At 36.8% G+C, this 20,822-nt stretch overlaps 1 protein-coding gene across 5 annotated transcripts; it reads right to left on the reverse strand.

The window, feature by feature from the left end:
• Positions 1 to 2,587: 2,587 nt before the first annotated feature.
• LOC110467512 lies at positions 2,588 to 19,803 on the reverse strand. Of its 5 annotated transcripts, XM_021524727.1 has the most exons (5): positions 16,755 to 16,840; positions 16,530 to 16,608; positions 6,358 to 6,588; positions 5,332 to 5,478; positions 2,588 to 3,572 (listed from the first exon to the last, which is right to left on the reverse strand). In XM_021524727.1, the coding sequence occupies exons 3-5, from the start codon at positions 6,569 to 6,571 to the stop codon at positions 2,800 to 2,802; spliced, it is 1,134 nt and encodes a 377-aa protein (XP_021380402.1). In that variant the 5' UTR covers positions 6,572 to 6,588; positions 16,530 to 16,608; positions 16,755 to 16,840; the 3' UTR covers positions 2,588 to 2,799. The 5 variants fall into 5 exon arrangements, with proteins under 5 accessions (XP_021380402.1, XP_021380398.1, XP_021380399.1 ...); XM_021524723.1 differs by lacking the exons at positions 16,530 to 16,608; positions 16,755 to 16,840 and adding an exon at positions 19,635 to 19,803; XM_021524724.1 differs by lacking the exon at positions 16,530 to 16,608.
• Positions 19,804 to 20,822: the final 1,019 nt, after the last annotated feature.

Raw genomic sequence — 20,822 nt, forward strand, 5'->3', positions numbered from 1 at the left:
AGTAGGTATGTTGGGGCCTACAGTAGGTATGTTGGGGCCTACAGTAGGTATGTTGGGGCCTACAGTAGGTATGTTGGGGCCTACAGTAGGTATGTTGGGGCCTACAGTAGGTATGTTGGGTCCTACAGTTTGTATGTTGGGGCCTACAGTAGGTATGTTGGGGCCTACAGTAGGTACGTTGGGGCCTACAGTAGGTATGTTGGGGCCTACAGTAGGTATGTTGGGGCCTACAGTTTGTATGTTGGGGCCTACAGTAGGTACGTTGGGGCCTACAGTAGGTAGGTTGGGGCCTACAGTAGGTGGGGACCCCAAATAAAGGCATATTGAGAGGGATGCTTTCGTAGTGTCGATCTAAAAATGTAACACGTGGTTGTAGTGCGGTTAACGAGCAAGCGTCCATGGACTACTGGAGTAGATGGATGTGCCGTACGAATGAGACCGGGTTGAATTCATAACTGCTATTTTATTCTTAAAATGGTATTACATACGTTATGCGGGACATAAAGAATATTTGGAAAAACGGTGCCATTGCTTCCATAACTCGATGAAGTGACTACCCGTGGAAATATAAATTTACTTGTGTGACTTTTAAATATCCTTTGGTATCTTGCAATCACTATATAAGAATGGAAAAATACGCCAACCGATCTCGTCTTCGTTACTGCTGTTATTGTCAACGTCACAATGCTCTATAACTTCCGGTAGAATTTGAAAGCAAACGTCAGAACATGCAGTCGGGGAGTTTCGCCAAGTTCACATCTCAGAAGGGTTTCGGACGAGCAGACGGATTATCAGTTGGATTTGTGTGTGGACTGACCCTTCAAGAATGTGGTGATATCAATAGTAAGGTTCGATTGGCTGTCGACAAAATCGGGGCGTTTTACGCCGCCTCAGACATAACAACACTCACCATCTCTCTCTATGACGCAACCGGAAGTCTTCTGACCATGGACAGGATTGCGCATAAGTATCGCGCACATTTGTCCTGCATTCCGTCCGATTACCAGGAAGACGAGTGTTTTCCTCACTGTCAAGCAAACACAGATTTCAGTGAAAGACAGACGATAGAAAAATCGGTAGTAGTGTCGGAGTGTCGACATATTCTAAGCTTTCTCCGAAAACACACGGATAGGTTCAAATACTTAAAAACAGTCAGTTTTATGTGTTGTCATTATATTGATATTCCTGATGATATCGATTTCCTGTTACGAACTTCTCCTTATATGACACTGATCCAGAAGCTTGACCACACGGGAACTGGTCCGGTGTTTGACCTGTCTGAGAAGCCATGTAACCATGGCTACACACCATGGAGATATCGCGCCAGTCTGACTATCGATGCAGGATACTTAGCATATTGATTATAAAAGTGGTGAGAGTAAAGATTTTCATATTTGGTGTCCATGAAATGAGTAAACACATGTAACAGACTATTTACAGGATATCAATTTAGAAACAAAAACTTACCATATAAATTAAAACCCCGTTTTGGAATATCAATTTAATTGCCTTTGTTAGTTATATAAAATTTAAATTTAAATAGTGTAACAGGAAAGAGAGTAGTGTGTCACCGGCTTCTAAGTTGGACGCTCTACCACTAAGCTTAAGGGGAATTCCCTCTAGCGCGAAGCTAGAAGGCGACGGTAATCATATATACCATTAAAATCTGCCATACTACTCTCCCTTTTTAAATGTGTTCGCCCTCGAACCCACAACAAACCAGGTTCCAACTCCCTGCCACCACAGGCAGGACCGGTACCAGTACAGCCACCATTAATAACAGGAAAGAGGTCAGTGTGCTTCCACCGGGGATCGAACCCACGATCACCGACATCCTAGTCGGATGCACTACCGCTGAGCTAAAGGGGAATTCCCTCTAGCGAGAACCTAGAAGGCGACGATAATCATATATACCATTTAAATCTGCCATGGCAGTAATGGTAACAATTCTTATTTAACACTGCTGTTCTGTCACACATCTGACATATTGGATTGTGGATATATATGACACTTCGTAATGACAAAGCATGAAACGTGTCAAAATGTCAGAAACATATATAGAGGATATTCAAAGGTTTTCCGTTGAACACCTTATATATTCCATGAGTAGGTGGAATATCTGACTTTTTACGAGAGCTTAGCGCGAATGAATATATTCGTGTATTCTGTCATACGAGTGATTTATTACATTTTTTAAATATTTGAGCGACGAAAATGTGGCAAAAATGTTGACGTGTCTCGCGCAAAGTCACACCCCGTCGCCTGCTGGGATCGACCCCACGGCCATTAGGCTGTCGCACTACCAACTGTGCTATGCGGTCTCTACAGTGAATAGAAAAGTGGTCGGATGCATAACATATATCATACACGTTTTTTTTTATACAATCGGACAAATAACTCAGGAACGTATAGGGGTCAGGCAAGGAGAGGTCAAAGGTGAGAAAGGTGATTATGTAAAGATAACATATGTAAGGAACCAAGATTTTACCAGGCATGGAATACCAAATTAGTTTCCAGAATGGAGTATCTAGAGCAAAATGCATGGCGTAACCCTACTTTATACTAAATGTAAAACATAAAAAAAAGAATAGGTACAACAATTTAATTTGAAGAGCAGTACAAAACAGTACAATACACTAGGATGAAGACAATGGTCATTTTCCCATTCCTCAGCACTTGCATTATCTATGGAGTGCTTTACCAAGATTATATAGTAAGAGTTTTACAGTAACAGTCAGGTTTAGCGTTAGAAGAAAAATAAATAACTTAAACCAATTTTACCAAGATACGATCAGCTTTTTAAACTGAAGACGAAGCGGATTCAACCTGTTCCACTGGAGTCGGGCTTCTATAGGTGTCCACCTCCATACCCAAATGGTTGACGCTTAAGTTCAAACCATACTGTGATCCGGAAGGGCTTGGTTGTAACTGATTCTGCGAATTCAAACTATACTGTGACCCGGTAAAACTTGGTTTTAACTGATCCCCCGTATGTAAACCATACTGTGAGACGGAAGGACTTGGCTGTTTCTGATTCTGTGCATCCAAACCATGCTGTGAGCCGGAAGGACTTGGCTGTTTCTGATTTTGCGCAAACAAACAATGCTGCGACCCTGAAGGACTTGGTTGTTTCTGATTCTGTGCATTTCTCAGTTTAACTTTTTGCATTACCTCCTCGCTAGGGCGATGGTTGAAGAAGAAAGATGGACCGGCTTTCGTCTCCTCTCTTGTGTAACTCCTAAATTCTGGAGGAACTTGATGTAAATTGTCGTCTGTAAGCTCCCGTAATATAATTGGCACGTCCCACGATCTGGATCTGTTGTCACTCTCAAATGAACCAGATGACGTCATGCTGACCGAATCCAAAGCGATGATGGACAGTGGTTGACTAACAATAGTTGGTTGCTGTTTAGGAGGGAATGATGTTATTTTCGCAACGTAGAAGGCAAAGATTGCGATGAATGGTGATATCGCACAAGCGGCGACGGCTATGTAGTATCCGAAATCGAGTCTGGACCCATGATCCGGATGACTTGTGAAGAACAACACCAGCGACAGCATTGTAAATAAAGCTGAAAAATATGTAATAAGCAATATTGACAGTTTGTACTTAATGTCATCATCAATATACAGGCAATGGACATTATTTAACAGTAAGAACTTCGTTAATGAGAGAAGTCCAAAAGACGTACGGGCTTTTTGCATCAATGATGGAACTGGTAAGATCGTTAGAGGGCCAGGGTGGAATACAACACTGGCGCCTACTATACACTTTGTTTCAAAGACCCTGCAACGAAATAATATCTCCCCGCATCTGATTGGCTGAACAACAAATCACGGAAGACGTATTCGCACTTTCAAACTAACTGGTTAAAAAAGGACATTAAATAAAATGGTTATGCATTTACCAATGTTTCATTCTACGTTACTACACTCACATGTTGAACATTACTAGATGCACTCTTGAAGGTTCGAGAACATCTTTCTTTGTTTATTTTGGGGGTGGTTTTTTTGTGAGATTTTTTCAGAATGACCTTTTCTATTCAATGCTTATGAAAATTAGTCGCTCTGGACAGGTTTGCCCACATACCGAGTGCAAGAAAAGATATCGGGATATAACGTGTATTCCGTCTTTGCGTTTTACAGAGTTGTCTTCTCTTGTGAGCAGGTATTGATTGTTACGTCATTGGAAAATCAATCATTCCACAGCAGTTACTTGAAGGTGTATAAACTATTCATATTAAACTTTTAGTCGACAGAAAATGTGTATAAAAGAAATCATGGAAAACTTCCTTGACAAATCGACATCTTCGTGCAGCGAAGAAAAACCGCGTGGCGAAATAGCCTGAGAAAGTACAATTATTCTTGATGTAGAAGTTGTCTCCCTTCGGCCGTTCGTAGTTCTGTGGAAGGGAGACAACGCTGTGTTGTTAACTTTTTTCATCGAAAAATGTTAATGAGCTATTGTTCTGGCTGGTTTCGATAATTTTTATATTCCCTTAATTATATTAAGATTTTTCACTCGGTGATGGAACATGTATATATAAGCATAGCTTGGTCTATCATAGTTTTGATAATAAAATATAGCTGTAGAATATCGAGAACCAATTTTAAACACACTGTTTTAGTACTTGTTACTACTGAACGAGAAAAGGAACGCAAGAAGTTGTGAAGAAGTTTCATGTAACAAGGACAAAAAATAATTTAAGCGACCAACTGACACTGTATTATACATAGTTCTGATCGATACCGAAAAGAAACTATCGAACGCTAAATCAAATATTTGCACAAATAATTGAAGACAGGTAGGAATACAACATTCCCTCGATTGAATTTAAGATACCTGTACCTTCAATAAAATTTACTTATCTTTCACTTATTGTACCTACCTTCAACTTTTTAAAGATAGGTGCATTTTTTTAATATGTATACGGCATTTTCCCAACGCATTTGCTAGATGTTTCTAACAGGTACATTGTATGCCAATAACCATCCATTAATTTCATTAATGGTTGATTAGAAGAGAATCTTCAATATTTGTTATCCATGTGATTGAGTTTGATAACTTCCTCACAACTATTTTGTTTTACAAATTTAGATCCTTTCAATAATCATGTGTCAATATATCGGGATACGTATCGCAATAAATTCCTTCTGTACGTTGTAATATTTTGTGATAAACTCTTGGCCTATTGTGACACCGCTGCATTAGATTTTGTCTATTTTTATTTTAATAGGACGAGAAATAGTAATAAAGATAGTGCCGTCGCTGGGGCTCGAGCCCGCAACCTTTGGCTTTTCATTCCGATGCTCTCTATCGCTGATCCTTACCCGTTGCTAAGGCTGACGCTGACGCTGAATACATCAATCGCCGTTTCCATGGGCGTGGCCAGCAGAAGACAATACAGCAGCAAACGAGAGAGGAAAAGTAAGTGATGAGTCCAAGTATTCCGAACGCTTGACCTGCCTTAAACGTGCCTACAATATAAACCCACAAAATACATGATTATCAATAAAAGCAAATTAAGCGATTAACGATTACATTGGAAATGAGGTGGCAAGATGGCCACTACCTAAACCGGACGAGGCCAAGGAAGCCGAAATATTGAAGTTGAGAACGTTGTTTGATAAAACAGTACATAAATGGATCCACTGGAAGAGCATTTTTATCTTGATATTCGCTGATTAATTGACAGCTAGGCATGTTTGGAAATTTCATGAAATTTTCAAAATAGCTTAACAGATTTGTTTTTTGCTGTGGACTGATGATAGGGCCAAACAACAACAATATAAGGTTCATATGCGGATGCTGTCTTCGAGTGATTGGGCCACACAACTGTTAAAGACAAACGGCATATTCATGAGGACACTGTTTACTGATAACGAGGCTAAACAAAACTTACAAGTGGTGTGAATGAGGATGCTGTCTACAGATGATATAAGGACATTATATATGAACAGATCCTACACGAAGATTAACCACTCAAGGTCCACTAAGGAGTGCTACTTCGCTGAAATGTAACAATTCGGAAATGGTGGCATTGCACTCCACACGGTATATAAGAAGTGCAGCTAAACGGGCTACCACGAGAGGTGCCAAAAACCAACCATCGACACGAAGACAAGATACAATGTATGAATGACGACCGCAAAAGTTGCAATGCTTTAGGAGATCAATTGTGTCTCGTCTTCGTTCTTAGACATGGATACAACACAAATATAAACCTCCGATTCTGCAGGAGACTATGATTAATCGCTTCTAACGATCATGCAGTGGAATACATAAGGTTGGCTTTTTTCTTGAAATCTGCAGGGACAAGGAGAAATTCTCATGGAGCAATAATTTTGATTTCGTACCATTTGCAAAGTCGGGGTCCACAGTACCACATGCCTGCTTTCCACCTTGCACGATACACGTGGAAAATAACCCATAGTAATGCCGATATCCTCCGATGATGTAGCTCACCCAGGTCGGCAGCAGGAAACCCACAAGGTCAAGTACGAATCCAAACAGACACAGAACGAAACACAGCTTCCGGTATATGATCTGCTTCCGGTAGCTAACCGCCATGTCAAGCGTGAAGGATTCTAAAAATAAAAAAGACAAAATTGATGTCGAATGATGAACATTCATTAAGAGGGAATAAATATTTTTGTTTTGAATGGAAGAATCGATTTGAAAAATATGAAGCTGACTTTTTTTATTCATAACATATAAAAAGCCAGCATGATTAAGAATTTCACACACATGTAAGTACATAATGTAATGACGATATAAACGGATTAGAGATTATGTACATCATTTACACTGAATTTAAACTCAGTGATCATAAGTAATCAATAACTCGGCCTTCCTTTGATAAGAGGTCATGCATTATACAGTCGTTTGTATAACATTTTAATGACATCATAGTCGAAGTCAAGTTCAGCTTGACGAGTCCGAAAGTTTCATATCATGTGAGAGTTTATGATATCACATTCGTGTTATTCAGGGAATGCATTTTGTAATATGAGGTATTGAGAGAATGAAATGACATAACAGATTTCCAGATAATATTATGATTTCACAATGGACAAGATGTTATAAAGCTAAGACAGCGAAATACTTGACTTCAAGAAGAGCGGCATTGAAAAGGGGATTTTTTCGAAATATGACCAAAACAAAAACTTGTGATCAAAATCTCAAATTCATTTCCAGACATTGTACGGTCCTATACAGTATTAACCTGTTATAACTATATTGTACTTTTGAATCGTTTGTCCTAGAGACTTTTTAGCGCGATAAGGTAGAAATTTCGAGAGAACTCATCAATCGCATAAGAATTGGGAATGTGTAGTCAATACAAATATTACCATTGCTGGTTTTATATTATCTCATCGATTGTAGATTTTGTGAAAATACATGTATGAAAAAGTAGTTTTCAAATTGAATATTCAAATAATATATTGAAACACAATTCTAGAAGTACATGTATCATAACAGTGATTTTCATTATGTCTTATCATTAATAAAGAACAAAAGAACTAACGTTTTCCCACGTGATTCGCGTCGTCAGTGGTGAAGATGTATCAATAAATAAAATCGAAAGTTTTTTAACTCTTATCTGCGATATGTGATACTCACATTTGTACTGCAATGTAAAACCAGACGTCAGCTATCCCCGTGTGTCTCTTGGTTAATCAATTACAGTTTACTTATTGACACAAAATCGAGAACGAAAAATCGGACCATTTCATCTAGAATGACTGATTGATAGGTTTTACGTCCGCTTCACTACCGAATAGTTCGGTTATCCAGCAGCCGAATCGTCTAGAATCGGATAATGAGCAAGATATAGGGGAGTGTCATCCGTCACGCATGCGTGACTGGTTTGTGATCGACCCGGATGTATACTTGTACGTAAGCGAGTACGTGGGAAAGACTTTTGATATATGATGACGCTCAGCGGGTCATAAAATATTTAAAAGGACAACAATTTTATATCTAAGGCAAAGTTCGTATGAAGTTGAATGACTTTCAATGCAATGTTTGTTTACTATTCAACACTTTTTTTCTGCTGAATTATTATAGCGTTGTTTGATTTAAAATACCCCATACGGCTCATATATATCTATATCTTATTGGAATCTCAGTATTAAAAACCGATAGTAGGTCTCTACCCAAAACTGATTCACATTGTGACAGATTCATTGATTCACACAATGTGTAGTTTTGCATGGCATTTACCTTAACGTTTAACATCTAAAACAGAAATCTTCATTAATTGGGAAATTTCCAATAAAATTATTGAGATATCTCAATCGTCCGTGAACGTTTATCTATGGGACGGTCGGTAATGAATTTTGAAATGTTCCAACTCATGATCTGATGAAACGAATCATTCATTCATGCAGAACAAATCGAAATTACTCCCATGTAGGATATCGATTGAGGCATATATCTTGTACCTGTTTGAAAAGCATGTGAAACTCAAAATATTGATTTTACAAAATAATCATTTTAAACCGGAAATTAAAAAAAAAATCAGTCATTATTTTAATTACCAGGAGTGACTTTTAGGATGTCAATGGTATTTAAAAAAATTCACAAAGTCAATCCTTGCTATACAAAATCGCCATATAAAATAGTCTACACGAAGGATGTTTACAAATATCAGAAAACTATCTCCAAGCTAACTAATAACATGTCGACACACTGCGATCGGATTAATAAGTAATGGTGTTTTCTATATTCCCAGTACAAAACTCACGTCAATGCAGTCATTTTACTGAAACGTGTTTCGAAATCTATTACGGGAACTTATGTACATGTTGTTCACAGTGTGTGTCTTCGTTCACTGTTACTGAGCAAATAAACAATAAATAAACATGTATCGATATGACATCATCGCGACATTTTAAGTAGAATCGACCTCAACAAATGACTTTATTACATATGTATTGACTTTGTTCTTTCCCCAATGCAGGACGAGTTGTCCCGTTCTAGATTCAGTTAATATACTACTGTTACTAAACAAATGTATGGTATCTGCTACCTCAGTGTATTAGAGTATGATATTTATTACGACTTAATGTCAAAGCGACATGCTGCGTTATGTATTATATCGATGTGTTGGAGCTATCTACTTTAATTATTTTACAATTCATGTAAACTTAATTTCGTTTTGTTTCTTTTCACACACAATTTGAGCAAATTCACAAGTGTAACAGAAACAGGATATAGAAACAAGCTTAGAGCTTAAATTGGAGCTAATATTTTACAGTTTAATCCTAAATACGTAGATGCCAACAACAAGGTGTCACATACCCAAGGCATTCTTATATTGTGACCTCAACCATTTTATGTAAATACTATTGTAGTACGTTTTTTGGGATTTATCCACCAGTGTAGCCGTTCTGTTAAATGGTATAGTAGGAAACAAAAACACAAACAAAAAACACATCAATCAAACAATTTCTCTTCGATAGCAATATTTTTGTAACGATTTTTTCCTATAATTTCTCATACCATTTTTCAACCATGATCCAGAAACCATGTCAACAAATGTATATATTTGCCCCCAAAAAATCAAAGTTTTGGGAAAGTTTTCCAACCCTTATCGTTGATTTTAGTATCTGATATTACCGAACTCTGTTGTAAACTAGCGGTGTATTTAATGTTTATCGAACCGTTCAAAGTGTCATTGACTGACATACATAATTTACAACAGACACGCTAGCTTGTTTACAACCCGTACCGAGAACGATCGAACAACAAAAGGATTCGACTTTTAAATTGGTGTTCTAGTTCAGACATGTAGAACGTTTAAATACGTGGAAATGGAAATTATAGGAGTTTAAAGGAAGGGCTGAAACTAAACTCTGATCCTGTAGCAATCTATTTCATGGTATTATTACAATGGTTTTGTTGTGTTGTTGTTTTATTGGTACCTGTACAATTACAATAGAGACAGCCTGATAAATTTGTTGTGTCTTTATTCCGGTCGCAGCTTCAAGTGATTATAAAAATCATATGCATAACATCAACAAGTTACTTACTCTTGATCGAGCATTGTGATACGGGTAAACATGCATTTCAAGATGATCCGTTAGGTAAAAGCACACAAACAGGTGTTTGTTTTCTTTGCAAAGCGGAGGTTATGAATTTATAAGGGGATTCAACTCTATTTTAATGCTCTGAACAATTTGGCACACACAAGTGCGGTAAAAATACCAAAATCTTTAATAATTATAAGTATATAAAATCTTTGATAATTACAAATTCAATACAAATAATAAGTTACAGCTTTAGGTAATGATTTCTTTTAGCTTGGGTATAAACAATTTTTATAAAACTTCGTTCCTCAAAAATGTAAAAGAAACAAATATAATGTTTTTGTCCAAAATTAGATTATTTTGGAGCATCCTAATCATATTTTTGCCTATCAAAACTTAATAGAATTCTACCATACTTGAATTAAATCTGAAGGTCGAAAAGATTAGAAGTGTGAAAACTACCAATTCTTTGTCTCACATGTTACTTGGAATAAGATGTTAAAATGCAATATAACATAAAAAGTGTGTAATACTAATAAACACACAATAATCTCATACAAATGAATATGAATAAATTCCGTATACAAGAATTAAAATATAAAAATACATGTAAAAAGAATTGCTCACCTGTAAAATTACAATGGGGACAGGCTGATCAATTTGATGGGGTCTTCCCCGAATACCAACTCTGCTTAAAATCACATGTCTACATAGGTGGTCAGTTGTGATGATAGTGAGTTATAGTCTATTGCAGTAAAGTGTACAGGTAAATTGCACAGGTAAATCAACTTCTGATAACTAATAAGATAATCAATAGCTGCTTATAATTGCAAAATAATAATTAATATTTAGAGTTCCGATCCCAAGCTGTTCTTCTGATAACTAATCAGATAATCACTAGTTAAATGGGTAATGTATGAAACAGCAGCACACTTTGGAGAATCATCATATTTCGCTCTGTACTTGGAAACCTCAGTGAATGTGAATCGTTTTAGTTAAACTTGTACTTTTAGATTTTGAGGTAGCAGCACACAACGCCATCCGCAGTGTCGTCACTGGAATCAACATAAAAGGCTGTTTTTTCCATTACACTCAATGTATTTGGCGAAAGGCCCAGTCAACCTGACTCCAGACACTGTACCGTGAGAACGATGACGTCAAACTTGTCCGCCGAGCTGCTGTTCTTCCACTCACCCCCTTAGACCGCATAGAAGACGTCTGGTTCCAAACATTTGAAGATACTGATGATGCTAACATACCACATCCCGTGCTGCTTTTCACAGACTACGTCACAGAGCAATTGGTAGAAGGAGACCGACCAACCTGGAACCACTTCTCAATAGAAGGACCTCGGACTTCCATATGGAAGCTTGGCAAGGAAAACTGAAGAAAAGAGTACTGTATGCCCACCCGAACATCTACACCATCATCCAGACGTCTAAGGACATACAGAACGTGAATGACATCAGCCAGATCCAGAGAGATGCAGGAGGCACTACTCAACCCCGGAAGAAGAGATACGCCAACATCGACAGACGCCTTGAAACCCTGAAAGACCGTTATCAGACTGGAACTATCGACCTGATGACCTACGCAGAATCAGCATCACAGCTTCTGCATCTGGGATAGAGTGTTTTGTGCTAGAGACTTAAGTGATATATATAGAGAATGTGATTTGTGCTAGAAACTTCAGCTTCATTTAGTGGTTTGCTGTTTATATTCATGTTTAATAACTATCCTTTAGTGCTGTATTAAATGTGTATTACTGTTATATGTATGAATAGAAACTTTATTTTATTGCTGACATTAGTATCAATGTGGCTTGTATTAAGGAATTTAATTTTTCATATAATGTAATGCTATTTTTTTTCATATAATGTAAATATCAATATTTAATGATTATTTTCTATTACTTAGTGCTGTATTAAATGTGTATTACAGTTATTATATGTATAAATAAAACTTTCTATCCATTTTATTATTGACTTTAGTATCATATCTACAAAATGAGTTGGCATTCTTAGTTGAAACAGGCCATAACTAAACTTCAAAGGATTTCTTCCAGAGTTGGTATTCGGGGAATGAGCCAATTTGATGTGTCTTTAGCTCGACAAGCAACAGGCAACTTACCCAGGTGCCCCCAATGTTGATGAGGTTCCAGGAGGGGTATTTACAGTATTTTCTATAATGAAGTATAGGTAATTTACCTTTGAGGGGCCTAAACAAAAACATATGTCCAGTCGCGATCGGACCCTATTGCTGATTGATCAGATCTTAGCGTGGGTTCGGACAAAGAAATTTTAGAAAAACACCGATCTGACAGGAAGATTACGTAAGAGCACCTGAGTCCTAATTAACTCTAACACAGCCAATAAATCTTTTACAAAGAGTAAAAGATAGAGTCGGGACCGGACCTGATTTCTTAGATATAATGACAAAAGGGATTATGAGAATCTAACAAGAGTCGCCGAACCGAACAAATAATCTAAATGTGGGAAACGTAAAAAACTGTCAAACTGTTTTAGAGCTCAATTAACGTGGCTAAGTATATATTTATTTAGTTTGGGGATTATTGTGTCTAAAATGTTTTACAAAAATATTCCAAATAGTAAAAAGATACGAATTTTATTGCAATAAACAAGTTTATGTATTTTTACGTAAGCTATAACATCAGTATGATGTTAGGGCTCAGACAAGGAAGTACATATATTTCAGTATATTTTTATCAATGTTAATATTTTTAAGACTTGCTAAATTAAAAGTGTTAAATCCTTGGACGTTGTTCATAAACGGGAACTGTAGATAACATCCATACTTTTCCTTTACACAGAGTTGAGTCCCCATTGGCCCAAGGATGTTTCAGACAAATTTAGGTCAAAATCCCCATTTCCACATTCAAGAAGTACGACCTTAAAGATTACATATCTTTCTCCTTTTTTGACCCCGCTCATTTATATCTAGCGTTTTGTCCCCTGGCCTAAGGATGCTTCAGACCAATTTAGATTAAAATCGCGTTATCGATACTCAAGTTGTAAGATTTTAAAGCGTTAACTATAATTCCCCTACAGAGCTCCTCCCCTTTTCCCCCAGGGCAGGTGTGTGTGTGTGTGTGTGTGTGTGTGTGTGTGTGTGTGTCAACCTTCATTTGTACAAAGTTGGATCCCGTTAGCCCAAGGATGCGCCAGACCATTTCAGATTAAAATCCCTTCACCGATACTCAAGGGATATGGTTTAAAAGACTTACCTACGTTTCCCTGATTGAGCTCCCCCCTTCTCCCCCCAGAAGGGCCAGACCCTTGAGTAATACGAATTGACCCTCTTAGCTTAGCAATGATGTACACAGAATTTGGTCAAAATCTATTTACCCTTTCTGATGGACGGATGACGGAAGCAGCACCACGGCATAAGCTCACTTGCCATTCGGCCAGGTGAGCTAAAAACTTAAATATATAGATATCCTGGCCGTAAAATTATAACTGATTGACCAGTAATTATAAATATACATAATAATATATAGGCCAGCCTGCAGTTATTTTATTTATATTATCAATATCTTTTCTGTTGAGTTAATTCTGAAATATAAATTACCCGCTTCGCACCACGGGTGATTTTTTGGGGAATTTACTCACAAAAATTGATACATATCCTAAATCAATGACTATACAAGTTGAGTATATCCGCAGGAGCTGATACGTCAACAAACACACTGTGACGTCATTCTCCTTGATGTTATTTCACATTGTGAAACTGATTAAAAATAAAGCACAGGTTGAGGTGAAAAATCTTATAGCAAGTATAGGAGATTTAGCGTTCACGTCTTAAACAAAGCCAAGCTGATCTGGGTCTTTATCAGAAATATAGAAAGCCAAACCAACATGCACTTAGTCGCAAATTATCATTTCAAAAAACCTGAATAATACATTGTGTAGCCAATTAAGGTCTGACTTATCATGTTTTGTTATATTAGAGATAGAAATTACGTGATTGTGAATTCATTTTCATTTGATATCAAATAGGGATGGGTTTCTGTTGTTGTTGTTTATAAGAACACGCAAGACTTTACTACTTAGATAGGTATCAACGGTAAACATACAACGATAATTGAAAGAATATGGTAAACAAGTAATACATTTGGTTAAATTTTAAATTCCTTAAATGTCAGTTACAACTGACACACAGAAACATTTTGAAAGAAAAAGCAAACACTTACGCATCTCCATTTTGGAGAGTTCACAAACGGCCTCAGTCATCCAGTCTTGCCTTTTTAAGTTCCCTATTGACCAAGACAATTTGCCCTGACCTAGCTGTGCCGTGTTGGATGAACCCATAACGTTTTATCTGACCACCAGGTCCAGCCTATCGGTCAGTCAATCAGTGATGGTAAAATCATTTAATGTTCGCGTATTCGTTAAAAGGTTTTAACACTTAGGAAGAATGTGAATTTACATTTTAAACAATTTCATAAAGTTGTCTTGTGTTGCTTGCTTAAGCCATTTAATTCATTTAAAGTTTCTAGAGAATTGTATTACGAGCTGCGTAAGACACAACATACCTTCATTAAAATGAAATAAATATAAATTGTAATTATACATCTCACTGACCAGAAAACATTTATATACTGGACAACACAAATGTCACCAGAGAGTAAATTTTTTTTTCGGTGTGTATCTGTTATTCTAGTTAGTTAATGCGGAAGTATAACCAACTCGCTTCGCCTACGATTGCAAATAAACTCCCAAAACTGAACACGAATCCTAAAAGCCAAAACACTGATCAACTGTGAAAACGTGCAACCTGATACATGAATAAATAAAGAGGGACACCCACCCACTCCAAAACATGTAAAATAAAGGCTTTGGGATCAGAGGATCTAGAAGCACGTTTACAGTGTTACAAACCGAATGTTGATAGATTGGTTTTGACAAAATGTACGAAACGGTTTGTTTGATAAACAAATTACTATCGTTTGCTAACCAAAAAATCCTTCGTTCAGGTCTTAGTAAAATATACAATTAGCATTCACAGTGGATTTTAATTAGTTGGCCGCCATTTTACAAGTTGCAAACATTTTACAGAATCGGTTATGATATTTCACAATTGTTTGTTCGAATTGCATTGATGAGGTATATGATCTATACCACACACACATATATGAAGTTTGAAGTTACAACAACTGTTGAAGCCAAATGTACAGCAATGATATTGGAAAGTCATTGTCAACAAATTATTTCAAATGTGTTTCCATTTCTTACAAGATCTGTTTGGACTGATTGTGAAACAACTCCACTTAACATCCATCTGTTGCTGCATTCTTGTATCAAAATACGGAAATATAACAAGAAAGTGTACCTTGCACTATTAAACGCTAAAAGGTGGAATTATTTCTTTGATAATTTAAAATTGCCCAACGTACTGTAGAATGTACTACACTTTACCAGCCCAAAATATAAGACTATTCGACTATTTCATGTCCAATGGTGGTGGATAGGGAAATTTCACCCTCAAGATTTGCGAATAGGGGCAAGCCTCGGATTTTACCCATTTTGAAAAGAAATCGGGCGGAATTTCCTTATCCTACGATCCTAGACATGAAAAAGTGTCCCCTCCCCTCTCATTCCAGTCATTAGAATTATCACAGAAACCACAAAAAGGCGTTGCAATTTCCGCTTTGCGACATCGGAATAATCCCGATTCCGTTATGTCATGTCATTGTTGACTAATTGTGACGTCACACACGTAAAATGGGGTGCTAAATATAATTTTCTTTCATTCCTTTCTTACCCTAGACGGTTCTGTCACATCTGTACACACATGAAAGTGAGAAAAGGTATTCCTGCATAGGGAATCCATTCCACCACCGCCCATATTGTAAATGATATATTATTTCAGCAAAAACAAGTTCTCATTGTAACGAAAGCCCCCAAACTGCCCTCGTAGTCACAAACGATGCTTTAAAAAGTGTTAGCAATGCCATAACACACTTATATATACTAAGTCGGTGTAAAATCAGACATGGATAGGGACAGTCGGCATCACCTTGGCGTTCAACCATAAATGTGTCATGGCGGCCATGTTTGTTGGCTGATCAAAAATGAAATGCATTACATGTATGTTCATCTACGCATACCTACGGATGCTCCCAAAAAAGTCCCTATAATCATTTTGGGGATTTAATTCCAGGGCCATAGCTACATGTATATAAGTGTACGAGACCCAAGTTAAGTGTGTAACTGCTTTGCTATTGTGTTTGTAGGTTTCTTTGTAAACGCTTCCCATAAAAATAATATTAATACCTTTTTTACCTAAATGATAAATAAAAAAACCGAACAAAAAACAAGCATAAATACGAAAATCGGCCCGCATCTAGTTTTAGATGCCCTCGACACATAATAAGATAATTGAAATACCGGTTTTCGGCAGCGAAACGAGATATAAGTCATAACTGATATAAAATACATGGTATTTTTTCCCCTTATGAACATATTTGAACTTACAGATGATGACCGAGTCTTCTTGTCCAACCTCTGAGGATACTACATCTAATACGGTCAGAAAGCAATTCGACTTCAATATCTGCGGTTGAACAATCAAGTTTTTGACTTTTCTTAAACATGTAGATCCATTATATATAAATATTAAACGATTCATTATGATGTTTGCTTCCAGAAAAATAAGATAATACAACTGCAAAACACAAAAATAAAATATAAATTGTATACCTTTCTTGGGCGACACTGCAGATGTTATGGCGGACAGTGTAAGATTTGGACGATATTTTGTATAGGCTATAACTTGTTTATTTTACTTCCTGTTTCACCTATATAAATGTACCTGGCGCAGGTGTGAATATCTATACAACGGTCTTTTGATAGGCTCCTGTACCAATATAGAACTTTAAAAGTCACATGAAAGAAAATACTGTTTGGTTTATTGCGATAATTGTACACGCAAATAAATCTCGCAATGCAAGAATTTATTGTATATATTGCATAATAGGCCGTGTGTTTCAACATAGTTAAGGTATAAATCTTCATGAATTTGAATACGTTGTGGTTTTCCCTTTAAACTCGGCGTTGGTAAAGTTTATATTAGCGTTTATCCATTTCGACAATCGATATCGAGGAACCAATACTTTATACATACAGTGTATTTACCGTGTTTCACACTCTCAGCAATTTCACATAAACTACCTGTGTTAAAAATCTTACAACAGGCTTCTAACTTGGCAGTTAAAACAAGAATTAATTTTGTTAGGTTTGCAAAAAATCAAATCAATCGCTTTTATGATATTATTCATAACCGATTTCTTTTTGTAAAGATTAAACATTTAACATATTGACAGTTGTTGTGCCCCCTACTATGATAGTTGTGAGAGTTATATATCATAAGCTTATAGAGTTAAGGCCCCTCGGATAGATTGCGGCGTTTCTGTATCCTCTAAACTGACAGAGTTATGCCCCGTCTTGTTTTTCCCCAAATATTGTAAATAATGGTGTGTACCTCTATTCTGATAGAGATGTGTCCCCTTCAGTAATGAATAAAGTTGTATCCCCAATACAGATACATATGAAAATGGATTTATTCCACCTAAACTGGTAGATAGTGTTATGCCCCATTTACTGAAATATAGAGTTATGTCCCTTATACAAATTCATGGTATTCTGTCTCCATATACTAAAAGATTTGTGTCTCCTTTATGAAGTTAGATAGAGTTGTGTCCCATATATACTGATAAATAGAGTGATCTCTCTATGTATATATTGACACAGGTACAAGCCGATCGTTCTTCTGAATTAAATTAGTATCAGCATCAACATTTTAACATTTATCAAAGATGTTCTCATACTACTTGTCACGAAAACAAAAACGGACTATTATATAATGCTTAACTCTGAATTCTACCCGACTGATGTTAATATAAACAAAAACAAACAGGGAATGTTGGACCCCAATTATAAGAACAACACATAGACACACTTCTTTTTGTGGTAGAACGCCGGGTTTGTAACCGAACGGCCGCGGGTTCGAATACCGTCATGAAACTGTGTTGTATCATTGAACACGATTCTTTACTTCGCTTGTTCCAGTTGAATATACTATACATGAGAATGTGGTTGGGCAGTACTGAAATTGCTGAATGCTAGATATGGGTGCCTAAATTGAAGTATAACGGCTGGGAGTTGAGAAAAGTATTGGCTGGTTGCAAAGGTCCTATAACTACGGTTAATAATTTGTGAACCGCTTCGAAACGACCTACGACCTAGGTTTTGATAAAGCGGCATGAAAAACCTCGAACTAGTATTACATTACATGGGTTCTGCTCTCGATAACATGTCGTCACTGCAAATATGTGTTCTCTACTGAATTACAAGTTTGGGTATTATAAAAGAGCCATTCTGAAACCATAGTCTATCAAAATTTTCCACGATTATAACCCAAATTAAAATAATTACTGCCAGATCACAGAATTTTGCGACAATTTCCATAACAATCAACAAGTAAGGAGGTGTTGGGTTTCGTGAGTACAGAGTAAAGCTATGATATAGATGAGTACAGAGTAAAGCTGTGATATAGATGAGTACAGGGTAAAGCTATGATATAGATGAGTATAAAGTAAAACTATGATATAGATGAGTACATAGTAAAGCTATGATATAGATGAGTACAGAGTAAAGCTTTGATATAGATGAGTACAGAGTAAAGCTGTGATATAGATGAGTACAGAGTAAAGCTATGATATAGATGAGTACAGAGGAAAGCTATGATATAGATGAGTACAGAGTAAAGCTATGATATAAATGAGTACAGGCTATAAATATGAATGCGAAGGCGGAACCATTGCATTGAATATATATTTGCATATGCCCTTCCCATTTTCGTTAAACTCTATGGAAAGTCAGCCTGCTGTTACTGGACAGTAACTGCAGTCTGCATTATCTGGTTACATGACCACGGTTTCCGTGACGTCAGTGTGAGCAACCATTCCCACCGTTACAGCGACGTCATCCATTTGTTCGATAGGCGCTTTCTTGTTGTTGTCGTTTGGTTCATGCAAGTCGCGTTTTGAGGGGTTTTTGCAGACAATGAAGACATCCAAAATATGAAGGTAAGTTCTTACTTTTGTATTTGAATGTTCTGCACATATAATTAGAGCATTAAATTACATTGAACAGTTGTCGCCTGGTTACATTTTTAATGGCGACCGTTGTTTGGAAAGTTTTGGAAAGAAAATGACCGTCTGCGGCTGTTAAAAGAAATGGACCAGTGAGGTTTTGCGGCAGTAAGAAAAATAAATTAAGCTCATTCGACTAATTAATAAAAGACATGTCGTATGAAGAAATGTAAATATAACGATTGAACGTCTGTCAGATTGCAGTTACAGCCAATATGAATGCAATCTGGGTAACAGATAACTATAATCATGACGTCCTATAAATAGAATGACCTAACTGACGTGTTTCTATTTATCTGTCATCCAGATTGCATTCATATTAGCTTTAACTGCAATCTGACAGACGTTCAATCCTTAAATATTGCATGCCGGGTCATTTATTTTTGTGAATTATCCTAAACGTTGGTATGAAACTATTATTACTCACGGAATGATTCTTCGCCATACTGCATGATATTAGTTTTTCAAGCAAACAACCAATAGCACTGGAACAGGTGAACCGACCAGACCGGGATTCGTTCCTTAGACCGCCGAAATCAAGACGGCCACAAACGCTCTACCTAGTCCAACTGCTACACTACACCGGCATGCGTTCTACATCACAGCTGAGAGTAGATGTTAGTTTGCTATATATATATTTGTATGTATATGTATATTTTGTACAAAAAAAAACCGACCTGTTTATACATGTGCTGAAAAATATCGTTTTGGCCCGTCAGGCTTAATGATGATAGGCTACGGAACATACACATGTGTACGTGTCTGATTCTGTGATTTAAATTGAAATGTTCGTTTACCGGCAGTGATAGCCAGGGGATCACTGGTATATTTCAACGTTGATATATTTTATGAGATTTTTTTAACGTGATTCACAAGGAAATCTACAGTTTGATCTTTACCCGAGGGCATTAAACAGTAGGGAAGGTTATTTTTTTTTAAATGTATATACAAATTACTTTCAAACTAAGCCTATATGCAGCTTGTTTTCAGCGATTGAGAAAATGTTCACGTTAAATTGATCTAAAGGTGCTTTCACGGCACGACGCTATAAGCGGAAAGCTAATGGAGCATGTCTGTCTCACAAGGTGTTTATTATTGACTTAGGAAGCATATGCTCTTACTACTGAACTTAAAAAAAGTGTTTTGATATTAAATGAACTAATAATTTTATTCTTGATTTAAAGAATAACATTAATGTTGGCCTACTAATATTTTCGGTACTTTTCTAACTATAATTTGGCACTATATGCGATAAATATGTACCTAGCCAATGTCTACTCAACGCTACCAACAAACCCATCCCGGTAAAAGATGTTGTTGATGATAACAAAGCCTGATGGTATAATTTTACTTTGGCAGTTTATGATACATTGATAAAATTATGGTCTTCGGTTATTGCACATCATTCATCACTATTAAAAGAAAACAGAAACAACACAAGAGGCCCAATGGGCCTGCATAGCTCACCTGGTATTAATCTCACACTTCTAATCTTAAAAGTGGACTATTATATAGCTACAGACAGAATATCAGTGTTTGATTCATAAGAACCTATTAAAAGATTTAAAGATATGATGCCTGTGACCTTGAATGTCGAACAAGGACATTAGGTTGA

This window comes from Mizuhopecten yessoensis, unplaced genomic scaffold (assembly GCF_002113885.1).
Source record: "Mizuhopecten yessoensis strain PY_sf001 unplaced genomic scaffold, ASM211388v2 scaffold11175, whole genome shotgun sequence".
NCBI classification, from domain to species: domain Eukaryota; kingdom Metazoa; phylum Mollusca; class Bivalvia; order Pectinida; family Pectinidae; genus Mizuhopecten; species Mizuhopecten yessoensis.